Source organism: Haemorhous mexicanus, chromosome 10 (assembly GCF_027477595.1).
Source record: "Haemorhous mexicanus isolate bHaeMex1 chromosome 10, bHaeMex1.pri, whole genome shotgun sequence".
NCBI lineage: Eukaryota > Metazoa > Chordata > Aves > Passeriformes > Fringillidae > Haemorhous > Haemorhous mexicanus.
Genome location: NC_082350.1, coordinates 12,179,729 through 12,202,872, shown reverse-complemented (window position 1 = coordinate 12,202,872; position 23,144 = coordinate 12,179,729). Strand labels below are relative to the sequence as shown.

At 39.2% G+C, this 23,144-nt stretch overlaps 1 protein-coding gene across 1 annotated transcript; it reads left to right on the top strand.

Moving 5' to 3' along the window:
• Positions 1-143: 143 nt before the first annotated feature.
• PCOLCE2 (procollagen C-endopeptidase enhancer 2) lies at positions 144-21,454 on the top strand. The gene is made up of 9 exons (XM_059855386.1): positions 144-313; positions 1,171-1,279; positions 8,695-8,950; positions 10,526-10,650; positions 13,542-13,678; positions 14,960-15,114; positions 18,315-18,398; positions 19,123-19,290; positions 20,898-21,454. The coding sequence occupies exons 1-9, from the start codon at positions 228-230 to the stop codon at positions 21,032-21,034; spliced, it is 1,257 nt and encodes a 418-aa protein (XP_059711369.1). The 5' UTR covers positions 144-227; the 3' UTR covers positions 21,035-21,454.
• Positions 21,455-23,144: the final 1,690 nt, after the last annotated feature.

Sequence of the window (23,144 nt, the reverse complement as noted above, 5' to 3'; positions counted from 1 at the left end):
CCGCAGCCCCCGGAGGCACCGGGGCGGGGCCGGGCACACCCGGGGCAGCGCCCGCGCCCCTCGCGGGGAGAGAGGGCGGCCCTGCCCGGGCCCCTGCCCTGGGGGCGGAGGGCCGCGGAAGGCTTTGCCTCCTCCCCCGGCCCTGGCAGGCACAGGAGGAGCAGGCGGCGGTCGGAGTAGCGGCTCCGCGGCCCCAGCCCTGCCCCAGTCGCCGCTGCCGCGCTGAGATGCCGCCCGCCGTCCCGCTGCTGCTGCTGCCGCCTCTGCTGCTGCTGCTGCTGGCGGCGGCGCGTCCCGCCGCCCCCCCGCACAGGTACCGCGCTGCTCTGTCCCCGCGCAGGTCCCGCGTCCCCGCCCCTCCCTTCGTCCCCCGCAGTCGCGTTCCCACCGTGCCTCCGCGGGGTGCGCGGGTGTTTCAGTGCCCGTGACTGCATCAAGGCAGGAGCATTTCCCACGGAGCCCGGGACCCTGCGAGAGCAGCCCGGTGCCGGGTAGTCTGTAACCTCTCTAACATAACAGTATAATAGGGCGAGGCATCCCGGTGTCTAAAGCTCGGCGGGGCGTTCGCTCACCCTCGTGTCCTCAGCAGTAGCTGTGGTTCCACGCAGGTTTTCCTGGGTTTCTCGCGTGTCCGTGCGGCGTGTCCGGAGCCGGCACCAGCACTGGAGCTGAGCCCTGAGCACAGCTGGGCCACAGGGCTCAGCACGGGGTGGGTTGTGCTACTGTGGTACAAAAAAGTACCAGAGACTTCTTTGATTAAAATATATAAATTCAAGCCATAGAAAGGAATGAGAAGTAGTTTTTATATCAGTGCTAGTTTAACTGCTATTATATGTACTATAAAAAGTCATTGCTAATGACTTTTTAATAATTATTCTTCCATTATAGTAGCAATTTGCAGTGATACATCACATTGGCACACCACTACTCTTAGGAAGTAAAAAAGGAGGGAGAGATAACAGTCTGTGCCGAGCCAGCATTAAGGCCTAAGTAGTTAATTTTTTCTACACCTAAGTTCGTACATTAAATTGCACATTCTATGTCAATAGTTATTTTATGTAAAGGATTAAACATATTCCATGTTAGCAATGGCTTTAAATGTTTAAGCTGTTGAGACAGTTTGTGCCTCTTATACAAGGAATAAATGATTTTTTTTTCTATTATTCTCAGGCCTACGTTTACATGTGGAGGAGTTGTATCTGGAGAGTCAGGGTTTATTGGGAGTGAAGGATTTCCTGGCGTGTACCCACCAAACAGCAAATGTACTTGGAAAATCACCGTAAGAATTTTTAATACCACAAAATCAGTGCTGAAGACAATGAACAGCTATTTGTTGTTAAACTGTGTTTTACATGGGGTAACATATGTGCAATAATTAACTCAGTAACTCAAAGTAGCTCAACTATCTGGAGCTTTTTAGGGCTGATGTAATATGATAATAGTGGCTGAAACAGAACTGGCCTTGCCTCATATCAGAAGCAAATTTTCATTGACTTTCCTGATGCACCTCTAATTGTTTTAAATTAACCCATTTACAAGCAAACATCTCCCCTTCTGTCACTGTGGAAAGCAATAGTGAGTTCTATCAAAGAAAAGATTCGAGGTGGTGAGTATGAAAAGCAAAATTTCTTGGCAAGACAATGTATAAAAAAGTCAAACCCAAAAAAATGCAGGCAGGTTTGCTTGAAGTGTGCTGCTAGCAGTGTTCTGCCAGCCAGGACATCTGGAGTCTGTCATACAGCAGGATGACAGCAGTAGGGAAGTGTTGTTACATTTATAAATGACTATGTGAAATGGAACTGTATGGCACAATTGATATTTTGATGCTGAAATGAGACTGTAGGGCAGAGATATCGTATTCATGGACAACAGATTCCATGAAACAACTAGGACTAAATAGTCCTGTTCTAGATGTCCTTATTCACAGACTCAGAGAAGGGGATGTGAGTGAATGATTACTTTTCCTCACATCTGCACAAATTAAGTCCTCTGAAACTGCCCACCAAATTTCCTCTCTTTTTTAGACACGGTTCACCAAGAACTCTTCTGACATTTGGACCTACAGAAAAAATAGGACGGCATAAAAAAATAAGTTAGTCTGTGTGTTGACAGGATCACTAAAGACAAGTTCAGTTGAAAGACTGCATCACAGGCTAGGTGTTGGCAGGAGAATAGGATGTCACAGGATAATTGTTTCCTGCTACTATAGAGATGCTGACGCAGAGCAGGAGACATTGATCTGTTTACAATGTTCAATTTAAAACAACTCTCGTACCAAATGAGTGCTGTGATTTTAATCATTTTATCTGAGAGATCCCAGTGAAGCTGCAGAGTTGCTTTCTGCACCTTTCTGTTCTGTTATTATTGGGGCCTACTTAGAGGTTACCTTTGAGCCATGTCTGACCTCATCCAGGAGAGGATGTGAAACATGGTGCATGCCCATAAACTTGATTCCTTGCTGTCGAGGGGCTGAGGTGACAGCAATCAGCATGGCCCACCTTGCAATCTGAAGAGCAGATGCAAACTGCATTTGGAATCATACACACATGCCTTAAATAAAAAGGAAAAACATACAAAATTAGTTTACCAGTATAACTAAGTATTAGATGTTCAAAAGATCAAAATTGAATCTGGAGGGAGATACTAATTTTGCTTATAACAGCATGAAGTTTTTACCACTAAAAAACTTAGATAACAAATGGAGGCAGCACTAAAGAAGCAATACTGAATCATACCATGTATCTGCCCTTCATATATGGGGGGTAGAGAGAGAAGAGAACAAATTATTGTACTTAGAAAGTCCATACAGAGTGCTTTAATTGCAGACTTTATGTGGCTGTTGGTAACAAGATGCCAACATCCAGGTGAGCCTGGGCACGGTGAGAAGCATTTCTACAGAGCTGTAGCAGAGCTGTGTCTGCACTTGAGCTTTCTTGACAATGGAAGGAACTCGATGGCTTCTGTCATTTCATGATCACCCTGACTCCCAGTGTTCTGCTGGGCTGCCATTTGACTGCCTCCTGCTTGTCCCCTGTAGTTTGCCCAAAGCCAGAGGAGGGCTGCACAACTGGAGTAGTCCAGGCTTGCTTGTGCCCTCAGCCCATTTAATGCCTGTTTTGTTAAAAATAATGTTCACTAAGTCACGCTGATTTCTTTTCCCCCCATCAACTGTAGAATGCTCTGTGTCTTTTGGGTGTGCAGGAGGGATGCAGGGAAGGCAAGGACTAATAAACCTGCAAGACTAAGCCTGTACTCTCTTTAAAAAGACCATGGTTTACCAAACTGTGGCAAAATGGTACACTCAGGGGTCTGGTTAGCCTGAATTTATACAACAAAATCCTTTCACCAAATATTGCTGAGGCTCAGAATAGCCTGTAATAGCACCCAAGTAAGTAAGCCAGTTACACTGCCATGAAGAAATACTCTGTAGTTACTGTTAGTCTTCCTCATTTAGCATCTGGTCTTAGAAAGTGACTAAGACATTTGCCTGTCCGTTTTAGCCAAGGGCTGTGAACACCTTTCTGAAAACACTCTCCTAATGCAGGATCTGACAAGTCTGCAAGACTGATAAAGACGTTGATTTACTTTATGTCTGGGTCACGAGAAGCTTGAAGCTCTTGTTTTCTCAACTACAGAATTTCCTCATCTGCACAAGAAATGCAGAAAGAAAGGCAGAATCAGAGCTAATTCGTTCTTTAGAGGAAAACAGGTTTAGAAAATATTACAGGTAATACAGATAAAGCAATGTAGCATTCAGATATCATCTGAAATCTTTTCAATTAGTTTGTTAAAGCTGGAAGAGTCTAAGTCAATTATGGTTCTGTTATTTCAAAAGACTGTGTCTTTTTCAGCTGGCTAAAGAAAACAGCTTCTCTATTCTAAGAGCTCTAAGAAGTGTTCAGCACATGCTTGTGGTTCTATTACAGCCTTGGCAGACTACCCAGCAGCTTTTCACTGGCTTTGCTAAGAAGTCATTTGTACAGCTATTTCCTTTCCTATAGTAATGTATATAGCTTTATCTGAAATATGTCATATACACTTACTTTTAATACTCTGTAATCCTTCTTGGCCATCACCTCACAGAAATGTGTCACATAGTCCAAGAATCTGGACTGCTGTCCCGTGTTTTTCTGGCAGACTGCTCAGTTCCCATAAAACTCCAACAACTTTATGTGCAACAATAATACTGAAAACTGTCAGAGTTATGTAAGGTTATGTTTTTATAGGTTCAGGAGCTGCATTCCAGCAGGTTTGCTGACAATAAGCAAAGTTTGAAAAATTTACTTATCAGGGCAGTTGGGAATCTGCCCTGAGGGAGCAGAATATTTAAAATAATTTTTTCTATGTTTTAAGCATTCATTTTCCTATGTCATTGTAAAACGGCCCTTCCAGTAGAAAACAGGTCTTTACACATTGGTTGTATTTCTGGAAAAGAAAAAGATGAACTGAATCCAGTGCCCTTGTCAGGAAGAGCAAGCTAATACAAATTTTTAAAATTGGAGATGGAGATAGACAAGCAACTAGGCAGAAATCATGGTTCTTCCCAGGATGTAACTCCAAATAACTTCTACATTCATTCTCAGAAGAGAGAAATAATACATTTGGCTTGCAGGTAGCTGATGTATTTTTCAGCTCTACCTGGGACTGCTATAGCAAAGCATACAATCAGCATTTTTGTATTAAACATATATCAATATATATTCAACCCAATATATGTTTAAAAGTTAGGCAAAATAGATTTGTGAAAGTTGGCATTTAAGGGGTTTCCTCCCTTCAAAGTAAATAGTCTAAACCATGTAATTTTGATGAAGGGGGCTTTGTATTCAGTCAGAACAACAGAAAAACATCATCACTACTTTGAAGGTAACTGAACTTTGATTAACATGAAATATCTGCAATGAATGATAAGCAAGAACAATCTCAAGACCTTATTTTGAGGTGTGTTGTATACATGGAATAATTATGCCCTTCTGAAGAGGTTAGTAATCTACATAGATGATTTTAGGGAATTATGCTCTACAAAAACTCCCTCTAAAAATTTCTTTAGCCTTTCATAGAGTAAGGCATTAGTTCAGCATGAAAATTTTTGAACCTAAAGAAGTTAATAGAGTTAAAATAAGAAGGGAAGCAGAGAGTGAGTATGGGTCAGTTGCCCTCTTTGTGACAAGGAAAGGCAGAGGATGAAGTGCCTCTGTTGTTTAAAGATACCAACTGGATGGATAAAACAAAAATAAGGCACACCCTGCAGAGGAAGCATCACATCATTCTTCCTTTGACGACTCCCTCTTTTTTTTTTTTCTTTTCTTTTAAGAGCTGAATTCCTTCCAGTTCTTCCTCTGAGGTATCCCATCTTACTGCATCAGGCTCAGATGTGGCTCAAAGTAAACAATACTGAGTCATGCTGGCCTTTGCTTGCTCCCCCGTGTTTCTCATGGAACAATATTTTAAATGTCCTGGGACAATCACTGAAAGATTTTAGCACATTAGTTCTCAACATTTAAAGAAGCAAAATGGTAGAAATCAAAGAAAAGCACAGTTATGCAAAGATGCCTGTATTTAGCACAAGATTTCTTGGGAGTACTGCAAACTGGAACAGCTGCTGCCAGAATGTGGAACCACCATCCTCTGTACTTCATTGTCATCTACTCAGACCACAAAGTTTTAACTGATTTAACATACTGGAACAAATTTGTTATTTTTGTGAATGACAAATATTTTAATAAGCAAGTATATTTTAAAAATAAAAGTAATAGCAGTAAGTAGTGACTGTAATTAAGGGCCTGCCATATTTCTTTAAATGACTTACCTCTCCAAATTCAGCTAAACATGAGCAAAGATTATTCTGACAACTAAAACCTGCAGCAGGCTCCACGTTCAACGTTCATGACCATGTGGCGGAGTTTTTCCTACACATTTTTTTACAGACTGTCATGAAACAGAAGTCAGTACATCTGTGGGGAACAGTCTTGACCAAGTTCACATAGATTAAGCTGACAGAAGCAGAGATTAAAAGCTACAATTAAATAAATTTAGAAAGTATAGTATAGTATAATGTAGTACAGCATAGCATAGCCAGTGGTGGAGAGAGAAGGAAGCAGAACACTGCATAGAATGACTGATATAATGAACCAGAAAACCTAAGACTTGAGTGAATAGCTGACTGCAGTTAGGGTTTGGCAGCTTTGCCAGCATCCTCTCCCTCCTGAGCAGGGGTCTGTCCCAAGTCCTGTTTCCCTCTGTCCCTGTGGGGTGGCAAGAGAGTAGCAGGCCCAGGGGAAGAGTGAGTGCCTTGGGGCTGGTGTGAGTAGAGCAGTGCTGGGTCAGTGCACTCCTGGAACAAAGCTGTCAGTGAGCACCATCAGCATTACTGAGTGCTAACCACTTGGCTAAATCTGAGTGCAATTCTACAAGGACAGCAAAATGACCTTTTTGTACCCCAGAACCAGCCACCTCTCACATTTCCACTTCCTTCTTCGAACTCTGGGAGAGAGAAGGTATATTCAAAGAAGCACTTCAGGCTGAGAAAATAGGGACAAATCTCATAAGCATTGATAAAACTGTTTAATCTAATATGCTAGAGCAACTTCTGCTCAGCTTTCAAAAACAGGGGAAGGAAAAGGGGAAATGTCTTAAAGATGGGCAAGTTTTAGCCAAAGCTGCAAGACGCTGTTGTGGAATATGTTGGACAAACTTAACTGTAGGCATGATAGTTTATTTTAAAACATGATAACCTTTAAAGGTCGCCCCATTTGCATCCTGTCATACCAGCTGTACAAACTTAGGAAGATGATTGTTCCACCCCAAAAGAGCATATGCAATTTTACATACATACTTCTGGAAAAAAGGCTTCTGTCATCTAACTGCCTAAATTTGACTTTATCTAACTCATTTTACTGTCAGCATTTCTGAATCGACTTGTCCAGTCACACAGACTTTTGTAGTACAACTGTAAATAATATTCAGATCTTCTGGCAGGAATACCAAATTCATTTTAGCTCATTTTATGTTAAAATGACCAAACCTTAATGCTCCTTAGTGATTCAGACCAGAAGACAAGTGAATGCAGTGAGAGATTTAGATATGAGAGCAGTGATTCAAGCAATAAATTCAAGATTATGCTAATGGTGGTTTTGTAGTAGTAGCAGTGATGTGTATCAGCACAGGGGCCCTGAATGCATTTTTGAGAGACCTTTGAACTTAAAAGAAAATTCTCTGAAACCAGCAGCAGGAACTGCAGTGGAGCTGGTCAGGAAGGGTGCACATGGACCCTGGGCAGCTGAGAACAGCTCAAGCAGAAGTCTGTCCTGCTGCAGGATCAGTATCAGCACTGGACATAAAAGCAGCCACATGAGAGAGTAACCTGAACACACCTACAGCACGTTTTTCAGTACATCTAGAGCTGCTGCCTCTATCAGTATCTTCTGTTGGTTAAAGCAGTCACTTCCATTTATAGCACTTCCATCTATACTTGACAAGCAATTTTTAACTGTTGAGACTCAACGTTAAAACAGTTTGACAATTTCATATAGGAACAGTTTAGTTTTAGTTTATTTCAAACCAGTGTTTTAAAATTAGTCACTGTTAAGGAATGAAAAAAAGTCATGAACTCTTAAATAACATGGCTTAAATATGAACTTAATGCAGATATATTAAGTGTATGTTTAAAGCAGAAAATTATAGTAGTGTCTCAGTAAAGCAGAACAGCTGCAATTATTTTAATAGCTAACCACTCTACCATGATATGGATTGAATGCAGATAATTACACTTGCCTGTCTAGGGTCTCTCTATACTTTAAAATACTGTTTCCCTTCTTCAGTTCTGTTGCACAGCATTAAGTGCTTTTATAGAATAGTTTTCACTTCTCAGTATGCTGATTTTTCTCTTAAAAGCTTGTAACTATATTCCAGGAAATGTTCTCCTCCTTGTAAAGGATTATGTTGTCTTAATTTGCACCCTTCTCTGTACTCTTGTCTCTTTTGCAGTGTCCACAGATGCAGACATTTAACAAGATTTGCCCTGTCTTATGTTTCCTCAGATGTTTTAGAAAACAAAACTCTCTTCTATATTGAGGATACCCACTAGTGGTTCTTTTGAATTCTCTGTTTATAGTTTTACATTGTCGTTCCAAATATAATTATTTCACTGCAGCCACTCCACTAAGTAAATATTAGGGTTGTACAATGTTAGCCATAAAGTTTCCAATTTTATTTATAAATGTAAGATGCATGTCAGTAAATTAAAAAACCTCCTTCAAACTATGAAACTTGGTAACAAAAATCAGAGAGAGAGGCCACTTCATTTGTTTAAGATGGTAAATTATTTGTTCCATATTTTTTTCATATTCATGTCATCCTCCTCACTTTGCTTGGTAACAGGGAGCTGCATGGCTGATTCTACACTTTCAGCAGAAAATAAGAGAAACACACCAAGTTGAACTGGTTTATAATTAACTGCATGAGCCTGACTAGCAGATGTTCTGGATCAGAAATAAGATAATGGCAAGAGATGGCCAGAGCCTTGCATTAAGGATTGGTCCAAGTTACTTTAAAAACTGCTGTGCCTGGAATACAGTTGACAAAAAGCTCATCTGACAGGAGGTGAAGGGTATGAAAACAGTAATGCAAACAGTGGGATTTGATAGATATGTGGTCACCCTTCCAGATGCATGTCTCCCTCCTTCCCTCTCTCTGCAGGTCCCAGAGGGAAAAGTGGTGGTGCTTTCTTTCCGGTATTTGGACCTGGAGAGCGACAATCTGTGCCGCTATGACTTTGTGGATATCTACAGCGGCCACGCCAATGGCCAGCGCATCGGCAGGTTCTGTGGCACTGTGAAACCAGGGGCCCTGGTGTCCAGCAGCAATAAAATGTTGGTGCAGATGACTTCAGATGCTAATACTGCTGGGAGCGGATTCATTGCAAAGTTTTCTGCAGCAGAACCACACGAAAGAGGTAATTAACCATTATATATGTGCTGAAGACAAATATAACTCTCTTCTATCCAGAGCCACATTAATGCTTTAAAAGATGTGGTGCCAGAGATATTAAGGAGTGTGCTATTCAACATGTTTATTAATTACCTTTCCTAGCAAATAGCAAAGTGTACTGTTTAGACATCTTAGTTCAGCAAGTAGTAAGGAGAAAGGCTGACAAGTCTAAGAGTAGTGGAAGAACTGTACCTAGTAGTAAAGTGGTAATAACTAGCCATTAAAAGGGCAAATGAAATTCAATATAGGTAAATGTTGCATATAAGGGGAAGACACCCTAACTTTGTGTACAGTACAGCAGGTTCTGAATTGACTCTTACTGTTTTGGAAGAGAGATCTTAGGTTTTTAAGTAGATAATTTATGAAAACAGTAGTTGAGTATTAATTCAGTGCTTAATAGGTATCAAGAAAGAAACATAAACTTAATAATTTTTAGAAAGAAAATAAAGACCAAACAACAGCAACAAAACCCACGCCATTATAAATCCATAATGCATGTACATCTTGAATAAAGTGTGCCTTTCTGGTGTTCCCATCTCAGAACTGAATATGATCAAATTATCGGAAGGAATCAGAGACAACAAGTATGATAGAGTTAAAAGAGCATCACATACACAAAGATCAACTGCACAGCATGAACTTCTTCATGCTGGAAAAGAGAAAGTCAAAAGGACTGTAGGAGGGGGCTTTGAAGTCATGACTGGTGGGGAGCAAGTGACTGGGGACCTCAGTCCATCTCTTTCAATATAAAAACCAGATGAGCAAGTGGCCTCAGAGGAAAGGAGAGGGTGATTTTTCTCTGTGGCCTGTGAAGCAGTAGAACACTGTACCACGGGACATTGTGGATTGTCTGTTTCTGTCCTGGTTTAAAACCACTTACAAAAACATATTAAAGCAAAATTCATCAGGTATTACTAAACATAAAGGCGTTGCCTTGTACTTGGGAAGAGTATGAACAGTGAGAGGCTGGGAGGTCACAGGGAGGTAGTATTGCCCTAGTTAGTGACTCTTTTTTAAGCCTTTTGCTATTGGTATGATACCAGACTAGACAGGTTGTTGGGCAGAGGCAGTGCAGGTGATAATTTATCAGGCCTACCAGCTGTAAACTTGTATTGAACGATACAGTAAATAACTGTGCCCAGATATAGTTAATTTAACGAGAAGGTTCATAATAATATTGTAGATAAGGATTACACACCTGATGGAGTTTTTAATTTGGAACTGAGGGCAGGAGATACAGATGAAAAAGACTCCTCTCCATCAAGAACGCTCCACAGGCTGCAGCTCTTTTGGGAGTGTCTGTCGCCCCCACCATCGCTGCCCATGGGCTGCGGGGATGGCTCCTCCAGTACCTGCGGCTTCTCCCCCTCCTCCTCCTCCAGTGTTTGCAGGAATGCTTCTCTCTCTCTGTTTTGCTGCCGTTTATTAGCTGTGTTTTCCCAGAGGTGCCCCCAGCTAGGGCGGAGGGCTCGGCCGTGTGCCTCCTCAGCACGGCTGCCGCCCTCAGCGGTGCTCAGGCCCGCGCTGCGCTGCTTTGCAGGGGACCAGTACTGCGGGGGACGGCTGGAGAAGCCCTCGGGCTCCTTCCACACACCCAACTGGCCAGAGCGGGACTACCCCGCGGGAGTCACCTGTTCCTGGCACATCGTGGCCCCGAAGAACCAGGTAAGGCCCTGCTGGCACAGCTCAGCTTCCAGCGCCTGCAGGGACCCACGCTGGCCCGGGACAGTGCGATGGCACCCGGCCGGCACGGCGGGCACGGGCACGGCCGGGCTCTGGCTGTCCTGCCTTCTGCTCCCCCATCGCCCAAGTGGCTCCTGTGCTTCCTCAGCAGGGCCACGCACTGGTACACCCCCTGAAATGAAACCCATTAAAGCATCTGTGACTGCTGAGGGTTTTGAGCCAAAGAGGGTTTAAAGATTATTTTCTTAATTCAAAAAATACCATGCAAATGAAGTCAGGGCATGTGATTATCTCAGCACCGAACGTGATGATGACCAATGCTGCATTTAAGTCTAACAATGTTTGAGCATTTTTGGTGTTGCTGCAGTTTACTACTGAGGTACCCAGGTAGAGCTGATTGAATTGAATAAAAGCAGTTTATTCTATTTCATATTTTGAAGGCTCCATCACATACCATGCTTGCTTAATTAGCCAGATGCCATGAGAGCATATGTTACCACTTCATTAGGATCTGAGGAGATGTGACTGCAGACTGAGAGGGCTCTTGTGCCATGCATGGCAAACACAAGTGTGATCCCCACACTGTAGGGCGAATCACAATCCTAGCTGCACATTTTCTGGTTGCTGCTGAGCCATCTGCTCTGTATCTTAGCAGGAGGTCTACAGTGATTGAATGTTTTGGTTGACAAGCATGTTTGGTAGGTTACTTTTCTTGCCACGTTCAGCTTTTAAAATTCATTTACATATAAAGATGACTTTCCTCTTCATCTCCCGCTCATGACTAATCCTTGAAATAAAAAAAGCTGCCCCAGATAAATATATTCTTCTGATCTTTCCTACTTTTGCATTTACCAAGACAGCTCCTCCCTTGAACTGAAGCAGTGTGTCAGCTTAGTCTTTCCTGTATCCCTTTTTAAAGCACGTTCCTTGTTTGCTAGATACAGGCCATTTAACAATCCTATAGATAGGCAGTGATTTTTAAATCCTTATCTGTAAACTGCAGATTACTTTGGTTCTTTCCAAATGTCTCTAGATAAGCCTAAGAACTTTTCCTAAGCTCACAGAGAAGATTTGAGAAAGGCTATATCAGCATAAAAATAAGGGCATTATATTCTGTGCCTTTTGATGATTCTATTCCACAGATCTACCTGTTCCCAAATATATATTAGTCATGTACTGCAACAGTGGTTTTTTGCATGGAAAAAAGGCAGAATTTTAACAGTGCCATTTTGCATTAAGTAGTGAATAAGCATCTCTTTTCAAGTGCACAGAAAAAGCTCCCCAGTCTTCCATTTGCCAGAATTAAGGTGGTGTTGTCTCTATTTCCCTTTCATAAGCATGTGATCAATATAACAAGGCACTCTTGTTTTGTTGCTTCAAATACAAACCAATAATTACTTAATTTATTACAGAAGATGAAGGAGCTTCTCCTGATCATGAAGAGCTTCTATTCTATCATGAAATACTTATCAGTGAAAGTGCACTTATTGAACAATAGTGAAGTAGATATTATGGCCTGCTGTTTGCCTGCTATGGGAAATTTAGCATTTCTATTCCCAGTTGCATTACTCTTTCTATACCATCTTTTTTGATCACAAGCATGTTATTCAGATGGGTATTCCATTTAAAGTGCATTTTTTCATCATGATACTGAGGGTTTTGAAACAAGCCTATTAGTCATCTCTGAAATCAAGTCCCCCAAGGTTACTCATACTTAATGGGAAACAAAATTAACAAAATTATGCCTTAAATATCTTAATAGTGCAAAACTATATCCAAGCAAAACTAAGACATCAGGTGATAACAGGCTATCATTACTATAAATGTAGAGCAAGATAACTTTTGCTATGTCAAATAAAGTACGTGCCATGTACAAATTACTTCTTTTTCTTTGTACAATCTTAGAAGGTTTAATACCATCTTTGTTTGAGTCAGATCTTTATAAAGGTTGATCTACAATCAGCATAAATCAGTCTTGTCATTCAAGCCTTCTTTGTGCTATTTATGGGAAGGTGATTTAAATATTGCTGTGCTTCATCTAAGAAGCAACCTAAATGCATATATTACCTCTATTTTCATGCAGCAGTTAGGTTGTGTTTCCCTTCCTTGCCACACATGACTGACAGAGTGATTCTGCAGGACTTCATTTCAGAGTAGTAGATTCCATTTCTGTTTTCTTGTACATTGTTGGGTTTTTTTTTCCTTAAGTAGAAAATTCCATAAATAAAAGTCATTGGAGATAATAGCATTAGTACTGGAAATACCAGTATGATACTAGTTCACATTTATGACTTGTAAAGCCTCAACAATTATGGAAATCTGACATGGAAACACTATTCCTTTCAGTACTTACTTTCTCTTGGGTTTAGTTTTACTATTTGCTAATTTTCTTTCTATCAACGTTTTAATTTCTAATGTTTTTAAATCTGCATCAAGTATAGACAGCATTGGCAACCATAGTGATTTAAGCCCTGCTGTTAATGAATGCCTCGTATCAACTTTGCCTTTGCTTTTTCTTTAGTGTATCTTGAAAGATGCAGTGACATTAAAAGCTCCTTTTCTGTTGCTTCCACTTGCTGTAGTTATTTTAAGAGCATTGTAACACCTAACACCTACTAACATTCACTCATAAAAATAACTTTATCAGAAGTTACTTGCATACATTTTAGAAGAAAATATTTTACTGAATATTAGAGTCATATGCTGAACTATTAGTTGGACTAAAATACTTTACAATTAAGTGGATTAAGGAATTTTCCTTTATTGAAAGAAAAATTAAATAGCACTTCATATGAAGATGTCACTTACTACAAGAAGTATTAATAAATTCTGCATGTCAAAACCTAAATGACTTATTTCCATTTTCCCTTTAGCTAATAGAGTTAAAGTTTGAGAAGTTTGATGTGGAAAGAGACAACTACTGCAGATATGACTATGTTGCAGTGTTTAATGGTGGGGAAATCAATGATGCTAAAAGAATTGGGAAGTACTGTGGAGACAGTCCACCAGCGTAAGTAACTTCCTTTAGCTGGGAACTTCACTACCACTGTGTGTCATTTTGCTAACAGTTCTGTCCAAGGCTTCTGAAAGATTTAAATTAAATGCAGTGTTTTGTACCTCCAACTGAACATGTAGAAATTGCTTAGTATCTTGTCTCTCTCTAGGTTTTCTCTATTTTCTCTCTCTCTCCATGACTAACCCTGGCTCCAGCCCATGTTCTCTGCTGTCCCACAAGCCTCATTAGCCCACAGTGTAACAACCCCAGAGTAATCCCAGTGCTACTGTACTGGTGTGGCACCAATAGTAATGGTAGCTGAACATTAACATAACGTGTATGTTTTGATTGTAGATACTGAAGGACAAGGATCCAGCTGAGCTTCCTAGCCCCTTGGCTCATTCCTCACTTTATCTAACTCATTTTCCTCTTGGCCCTTTTTAAAAAGACAGGATACACAGACTGGGTCAGATCTTTCAGATTTGGCCTTGTAGTCCTGGTGTTCAGGAAGCAGAACAAAGCTCTTGGCAGCTGATAATCAGTGCCCTCCTACGTCCACAGGCTGTGTCAATACTGCAGCAAGGAAAGTCTAATCTGGGCAACCACCATGGCAGCTGTAAATCCAGAGAATTCCAGTTAATCAGCCCCTTACTTTTGGTTAAGTTCAGACCCAGCCATCAGAGGAAACTGATTTCTGATAATCTGCCAAAAAAAAGAGAAACAATGACAAGTTTTTATTTCAAGGACTTCATTGAGGGTTTCAAAGAAATCCTGGGTAATCTATATCAAATAATTGACAAAAAGTGAGCCCACAGAAGTAATAACCCAAAACATTTTAATTTTGCTGGGTTTGTTGAAGAAAATGCAGAATCCAGTAGTAAATGAATTTTCATAGCCCTTCCAATTGTGCAATATCTTTTTTACTAAACAAAACCAAATTTTAAAACACCCCATTTACTTACTTCCCCTGTGTAAAGAGGATTTCTTCAATGTATTTTCCCACTTTCCTAATGTGACCCCTTCCATTTCATGGAAATGAAGTTTGCAATGAAGTCACTGGGAAGAATTGAACAATACTCATATTGGCATAAACTTCAGTAATCAAGAGTTTTAGGTGATTAATGGAAATTAGTTTCATCCTCAAAACACCAGAGTGTGACATGCCAGCAAAGAATCATGTATTTTTCAGTATTAGTCTGGAGTGTTGTTTTTTTTTTTTTTTAAGAATGTTATTAATGCTTTTTGGCTTTGACATGTGAAAGAATTGAAATATTTTATTTTGGTTTTCTGTTTTAGGCCTATTCTGTCTGAGAAAAATGAGTTGCTTGTTCAGTTTTTGTCTGATTTAAGCTTAACAGCTGATGGTTTTATTGGCCATTATAAATTTAGACCAAAAAAGTTACCCACAACTACAGCTCTGCCTACAACCACAACAGTCCCTGCTACCTCAAGTAAGTCTTACTGGCTCTATTTCATTTCCTATAAAAATTAATTATTCAAGGACAAGGAGAGAGTTACAGAAATACAAAATGGAAATTGTATTAAAAACTGAAGTTTTATGGTTTGTTAGTATTTTAAATGTTGAAGGAATTAATTAAAATTAATATACTCAAGGGAGAATATCGTTAACAGTATTAAAGGAAATCTATGCAGGCAACAGTTCAGTGTAAAAGTAACTTACTCCACCTGAGAGAATTTTCCTGTCTCTTCTCCATTTTGGACAGTTAACTAGCACATTCCATAGAAGAATGGAGAAGCTCATTTCTGTTCAATAAAAATTTCTGAATATTTTGGGAAATAGTTTTATTTAAATGAACTCTTTCTTCTATACAACTTGATATGTAAAAATCTTACTGTGTTTTTCTTCATATAGCTTTTAAGATCAAGCAAAATTGGTATGGAAACCAGTTTTTCTTTTTCAGGTTCTGTCAAGACCCTGTCAATATGACACTCTCTTAGAAGAATTTTTATTTGAAAGTATTTAGTGATTGGAACTTACAGAGAAATATGGCTCACTAAAACTAAGTCTCCTTTTGTATTTAAGACTAGACAGCATATATGAAAGAGCTGGATTTCTCTGAAGGTGTTGCCAAAAATACCTCATTACTGAGATATTGAAGGGATAAATTCTTAGAATTTCTATAACCTGGATGTGAGGCATTTCAGATACAATTATAGCAGAAAACCAAATTATTTATGATGTTTTTGCAAGACAGAACCTGATTTGTACTTAAAACACCTCACAAATCAGGGCAGCAATGGCTTGTTGACAGGAAACCAAGAAGCTGCAGTGCTTTAATCCTGCTAATGAAGGTATTCAAAATAGATGACAATAAACATGAAAAAAATGAAACCATAGTGGCCTGTAAATCATTCTGATGTGACTCTAACAATAAATAGTTCAGCTCTTCTTCACTCTAAAGCACTTGTTAACGACCTTGTTGGTTGAAACACTTGGTCTCAAGTAACCCAGGCTGTCAGTATCCTGTTCAGGGTTTTCCACAGGCAAGAGAGGTGAAATTTACCAGTTTACTCCAAATCAATTTTCATGACAGCATCAGTGTTAGAAAACAAAAACATGCAGCTTCATCTGAGAGAGGACAACAGAGGCAAAGTGTTCAAAAGATTTGTCAGGCAGACAGAAATAAGTCCTTTCAAGGTGTGATCCATTTTGCACAGTGTAGGCATTTCTGATGTTCAAAACAAACCACAGCAAACCAAACCTCTACAGTTCAGTTACATTTCTGAGTAACCATTTGTATTCAGAAGCGTCCAGTTCAAAGAGACTCATCTTATTATCTTGCAAATCAGATCTGTTTAAACTTGCACAGAACTCCAGGCATGAATAAAATATTAAACTTTAGTAGGCTCTTTCAAGAATTAATCAGTCTTTATGTAACATACAATTAGTACTTGCAGAAATAAATCAATACTATAAATAAATTTGTAAAAGTAATGAAGATTAATCCAATACCTGTGGTGAGGTATTTGACTTCCTTATTTCATTGGATAAAGCCATGCATTTTTCTGTCAGTGTGCCTACATGTAAAGTTGTAGGCAACTAAACTTTTGTTTCAGTTCTTCTCCAGTTTGTTTTGCTAAAGTGCCTTAGAAAAAATAGACAGCCTCTGCTGACAAGTCATAGCAAACTTGGTCACCAACCAAAATTTATTAAACTGAAAAAAAAAAAAAAAAAAGAAAAAAGTGCCCTAAAAGATCCAAACAAGACTGTTTTTATTTGCATAATCCTAGTTTTAAATTTAGAAAAATCAGAGCACCTCAGTAAAATTTTGGCAGCTACCATGTTGGCACGCACCTGGGACTCATCTACCTGCTGGATTTTCTAACCTCCTACTATGGACTAACTTGAAGGACTCAAGAAACATTAAATTCTAGATTTTTGGTGTGCTGTGTGTATCGTTGAGATAGGAAGCACTTGCCAGCCCTGTACCATTGACATAGTAACTTGTTCTTTAAAACACTTTTCCTTGTGGGAGGCATTTAACTTTCTAAAGACTCAAATACCAAGAAGACTGGAGAAAGCAAGGAACAAACCAGCCCAAAATACATAAAAAACTATGAAGCCTAACCTTTAAACTTTGGATTAGAAAGGCAAAACAATGAGCAGTGCAGATCTTCTAACAACCATGGCCATTGCAGTAAAGGCAAGGTAATTTTAATATCATTTAGTTCATTCTTAGAAACTTGGAAAATTATTCAATTAAAAAGAAGTACAAGAACAAAAGTATAAAATAATGATTGAAAGTTAGTCAAAAGTTATTTTTCAAAAAATGTTGGCTGAATAAAACTTTTGTAAAATGCTCCATTCTGAAGTAAAAAACTGCAAAGATACTTGTCATAACTAATTTAGTTTTTCTTGGAAATTAAGGTTATGTAGGGATTTGTGTTTTTAAAATCTGTCAGTGTCACCTCCATGTTTCCAATACCTATCTCACTGACTAATTCCAAACAAATCTGAAAGGACATAAAAACCTTAAAGTACTGTGCATCCCACCATGTTACCTGGATTGATGCACAGAAACTATGAACATCTACCCAAGTAGGAAAAAGATGCCAAGTGTATTCAGTTGTTTATAAACAAAGCATTCAATTTCAGAAATGAAATGTCAATCCCTAATGTTAAATCCATATTTCAAACATCTTGTTTCAAAATGTCATGAAGAAAAACTATGCAACACTACCTGACATGAAGCTGTGTGAAAAATTTGGGAAAAAAAGGTCAGGAATTTGAACTCTGATCCCTTTTATCCTAGTGCAGTAATTTCCAATAAAAGGCCACCTTCCCCCCAGAGAAGTGTTGCTATAACATCCTGTTGGGGTACTCCTGGTGTTCTAGGGCTGTATGGCAACAGCAGTGACAGGCTTCAGGTTCCACACACATCTTGAGTAACATCCCAATTTCTCAGGCTGCTAGAACAGACACAGCTGAGACACCTGAAAAGATTGACTGGAGGTGACAGCAGAGAAAAGGAATATTGTTACTGTGGTGCTCATCCCTGAAATGCCAGGCCTAGCTCATGCATACATCAGGATTATTCCTCTTTCTTCTTGTCTTTTTTTGAGCACGGTGCTTTTCATTTGTATCAAATGCTTCATTTCAATTTTAATTTACTTTTTTCCCTTCAAAAAGCTGCGAAACCTACAGCTGCCCTGTGCCAACAGAAGTGTAAAAGGAGTGGGACTCTGGAAAGCAATTATTGTTCTAGCAACTTTGGTAAGGAAGCAAAGTTTCTTTTTAATTATTCATTCTCTACTGCGTTTTTAGACTCAAGAAAATTTTCCCAGATGTAGTTCTGGGTTTCCATTAATATATAGGCTAATATTTTTACATCAACTTATCTATGTATCTGACATTAGTATCTGTGTTTCACTCAGTACATTCTTGGAGATATTCTGAAACAGGCACTGCACATCTAGGGAAAAGAAAGTGTCGTGATTTTCATACTGAGAGGTCTTTGGGAGATGTGATGGTAACTAGAAATCTGTAACTTCATTCACCTGAAATAAGTAAGTTTGTATTAGGCCTCAGGCAGATCAAAATCTAGTTCTTAGGGCATTAACTATTCCCTGCTACTCATCTGGGAGTGTCAGAGAGCTGGGAATTCTGATTTTGGCTAGAAGAGTTTCAATTCAACTTCTCCCCAATTTGAAAATGACTCATGAAAAGTGGTATCAAATTGTACAGTTTAACTGAAATCAGAGAGCTGGGCTTGCATGAGACTGACACATTGTAGAACAGTTTCATATCGGGTGCCACCAAAATTTGACAGTAGTGAGTTAGTTATTAGCAGTGATGCTCATATTTTTAGTAAGTGTTCCCAGTACTGTTTGTTTCCTTATTAGGCACTAATATACTTAATATGTTTTTATGATGCCTCAAAATTTTTGTCTAAAAATAATTAAAATGTACCAAATATATCAAATGTCTTTTCTTCTAGTAATAACTGGAACTGTAATCACAACAGTAACACGGGCTGGCAGTCTGCATGCAACAATATCCATCATTAATGTATATAAGGATGGAAATTTAGCAATCCAACAAGCTGGAAAGAATATGAGTGCCAAGATTCTTGTTGTGTGTAAGCAGTGTCCTCTCATCAGGAGAGGTAAGTACACAGCAATAACTGCTTTGGTGTTTATAAAAGATAACAGTTAGAAAAACTACTATTAGAAATATGCCCACAAAAATCAAATAAATTACCATGTTTTTTTTCTATAATCAGCAGTTAGTATTAAAATAAATTTAAAATAACCAGTAATCCAGGGTTTATTGCATTTTTCTGTTTTACTGGAAAAGGATAAGGCTCACATAGATCACAGGATTTTGAAAAACTTTTTTCTTTAAAACCCATGTGATGCAAGATAAAATCTGATTTTCAGCTCCATTTCTCAGATGAAGCTGAGATAGATTTTGTGTTTACATTTATGCATTTTGGAGCTAGTTTTTATACACAGCTGTTTATAAGGGAAAGACAACAGCCTGCTAAACCTGGAAGAGCAGTATCTCACAGGAAATGGCAGAATCAAGTTCCACTGTTGTGTATCTCCTGAATGTATTTATAGCTTTACAGAAATACTCATAGCATTAAGCCCACTTTGTATCTGCAAACAGCCAGTACTGCTAAAAGCTACCTTAAATAATATACAGAGATCAACCAACATAAATTCCAGTTAATTGTGGTAAAGGTGTTAAAAGAAATACTGAGAGCATTTTTTGTTGAAGTAGCTAAGTAAAAAATAGAACTGTTTTTAGCTTTGCCTCATAAGTAAACAGGTAGAACAGAAGAACATAAACAGAGTCATAGCAGGAAACAGTCAAAGTAATTTAATAAGCATCCAAAAAACCCTGATATCATTCCAGATACTACCAGTGCTTGAGCATATTAACTCAAAGTGGGCAGTAACAAAGTGAAAAATCATGATCAGAAATTTGCTTTTGCCTTCAGTTATCTGAAAACTATATACAGGGAGACATAATAATGTCTCCCTGTGTGAAACTGTCTCCTTTTAGGCAGACTTCTGGCTCCAATCCACTTCTGTTTCTCATCCTAAATCTCAATGAATTATTTAAGAGCCATTACACAATATCTGAACTTTTCTGTTTATATCCCTCTGATACCATTCCTTCCAACCAAAAACCTTGCAAATCTCCAACCCTTCTAAGGCATAAAAATACACAGATCCAATTGAACTGTCCAAAGCCAGGTCTTACCACTCATTAAGTCCACCTTGCCTGAATGCTTCTGTATGTGTCTAGAAAATGTTTACATTTCTGAGGAGGGAAAGGGAATGAGAGGCTTTAAGAGCATTACTGCTTAAGGGCATTAACCTACAAGCTGAGCAAATGTGAAAATATTCAAAATTAATGAGATATATTCCACCCTGGGTGACAGTGGTTAGGTTATCCAGTGTTGATGGGCACTTGCAGTGGCTCTCAAAATTGACAGTCCATGTTTAAAGAGTATCCCCTATATATTTAATGATGTAGTACACACTTAGCTGTGCATCTGCTTGATTTTTACATAACTCTAGTTTGTGTTGTAACAAGCATGAGAAAGATGGGTAAGGGAGTAAATGTTGCAGGTAGGAAGGAAGAAATGTTGGAAGGCATTGGTAACAAACAGTGAAATGAACAGAAACCACAGGTCAACAACTGTACTTACAAAATGATGTCCCAGATTTCTGTCTTGTAATCTCATTCTCTCCTTTCTAGGTTTAAACTACATCATCATGGGCCAGGTAGAAGAAGATGGTAGAGGCAAAGTCTATCCCAACAGCTTTGTCATGAGTTTTAAGACTAAGAACTCAAAGATCCTAAATACCTTGAAAAACAAAACATGTCAAAATTGAACTCTGCAGCTGTGCTCTATCATCTGTCTTGAAAAATCATTTTAACTTAGCATAAGTCATGGAAATACACGTGACTGCCAACAGTATGACCACGCTGACCCTTCCTTCCCTCCTGTCCACATAAGCACAGCTGGCACAAAGTGAAATCCATTCCATGTACAAGGTGAGAACAGACCCTCCTAAGGCTGAAAGCCGAAGGTTTGCAGCACAGCCGTCTGATCTCAAACATACAAATTCCAGTTACTTAGAAGATGTTAATTTATAGCTGTCCAATTTTTTAAGGAGTTTTCTACGTAAAATAAGAATTCTAAGTGCAATATTTATAGCAACTCAGTTCAACTTAGCTTTTTCTCTAAAATTGTTTTATTACATGGATTTCTGCATTATTATCAGTGCTTAATAAAATATTTTAAGATTAAATCATCCACCAACTAGTTATTAATTATTTATAAAGTGGGGCAGCTAAATCTAGAAACTGCTTTTTGATCATTTACATGCTTTTGACGGTTGGGGCCTTGCAGGTTGTAACTGACACTACACTTCCTTGCTGATTAAGGGTCTGATTTTCCTTACGTGGAAGTCAGTGAATCATTGATCAGAACAGGAACTCTTCAAAGAATTAGACAGCTGTAAACCAGCACCACGCTTTTCTCCATTGATGACTATCTGCTTAGTAAATGTCACCGTTAAGTTCTCTAAGGTAATAAGGTAGAGGAAGGTAGGAATTCATTTAGTGGTGGTAAGGTGCATATAGGATCTTTAAGTATTTGTTTTCCTTGTATATAAATACCAGACCAGAGTTCTTTGGTTAATCTGTGACCATGGGCAGGAAACCAATGCAATAAGAGTCCCTGCTGTAAGTACCCATTGCTTATTCCAGCAGGGGAATGCAGATTGCCATTCCCTTCACTGATGGATTCTCACACGTAATGCTGAGAGGCACTGCCCCAGTGTGCAGCTCAGCAGCCTCTCTTCCAAAGACTTATGGGTAGCTGGGCTGGGGACAAAAGGATCAGAGGGGGGCACAGAGGTACAAAGAGGCTCTGCTGGCAGCTCACATCCAACAGCTCAGTGTTGCAGCCACACTTCACAGATTGCATTGCCCGACTGACCAAACCAAACAGCATTTCTTTGTGGAACCAACAGCAACATTTGTTTGCAAAGCAGATGTAGTTTTGTAATTTTAAAACTTTTAAATCGGAATTTTAATTTTCCAGCATTAATTCCTATGCAGAGTAAGGGATTTTATGCACAGTGCTCTCTGCATTTCTTGGCAGCAGCCTGGGGAAAAGCAATGTGGGAATCATGCTCCGAGCTGTCTTGAACTACAACAATCTATTTTTATTTATGATGACATGCCCATCTGTCACGCAGCTTTTTTCAGTGAGGCAAGAAAGGACTGGCAGCTTCCTCATCATCTGCCAAATGGAAGGTAGAGAGAGCTCCTGCCTGCTCTTCTCAATGCTCCCTTTACACCAGTTCCTTTCCCCAGTCAATGCACTGGTAGCAGTAGGCCTGAAACGGGGAACAGAGGAACATGGAGCAGTGCCAGTTTTCTCAAGTAAGAGTTGCTTACAAAACACAGGCAACAACTGTTACAAGTTTTTAAACCCAGTTTGTAGCAACTGTAAACTTTAAAAAATTTGAAATCCAACTTGCAACCAAACAGATTCAAAATTATCTAATCACGATTTCTGAAATAATTTCTACAGAAATAACAAGACCATAGTTCAGCAAGAGTGTAAAGTAAGCTTTCAGTCATCATTGATTTTGACCTTCCTGCTCCAAATGCACGCATGAAAATTTTCATCTCCATTTTTCATTTATCAAGGCAAAGCTAGCTCCAAGACAAAACCAACATTAATATGAAAGGGAAGAAAAAAATCTTTTCCAGTTATCTCAAAAACTCTTAGTCCTTTCATGACTTGCAGAAATATTTGTACAAGGAAACTCTGAATCCTATAGCCAAGTAAGCTCGTTTCCCCAAATTTTTTTTGTATGTAAAATTTTGTTTCTGTGCCTGTCTAGAACTATTGTGTGAGTGTGCATAAGGGAGGCCTTGGAACAGCCTGTATTAAACTGTCAAATGAGAAAGCAATAGCACGTTTAA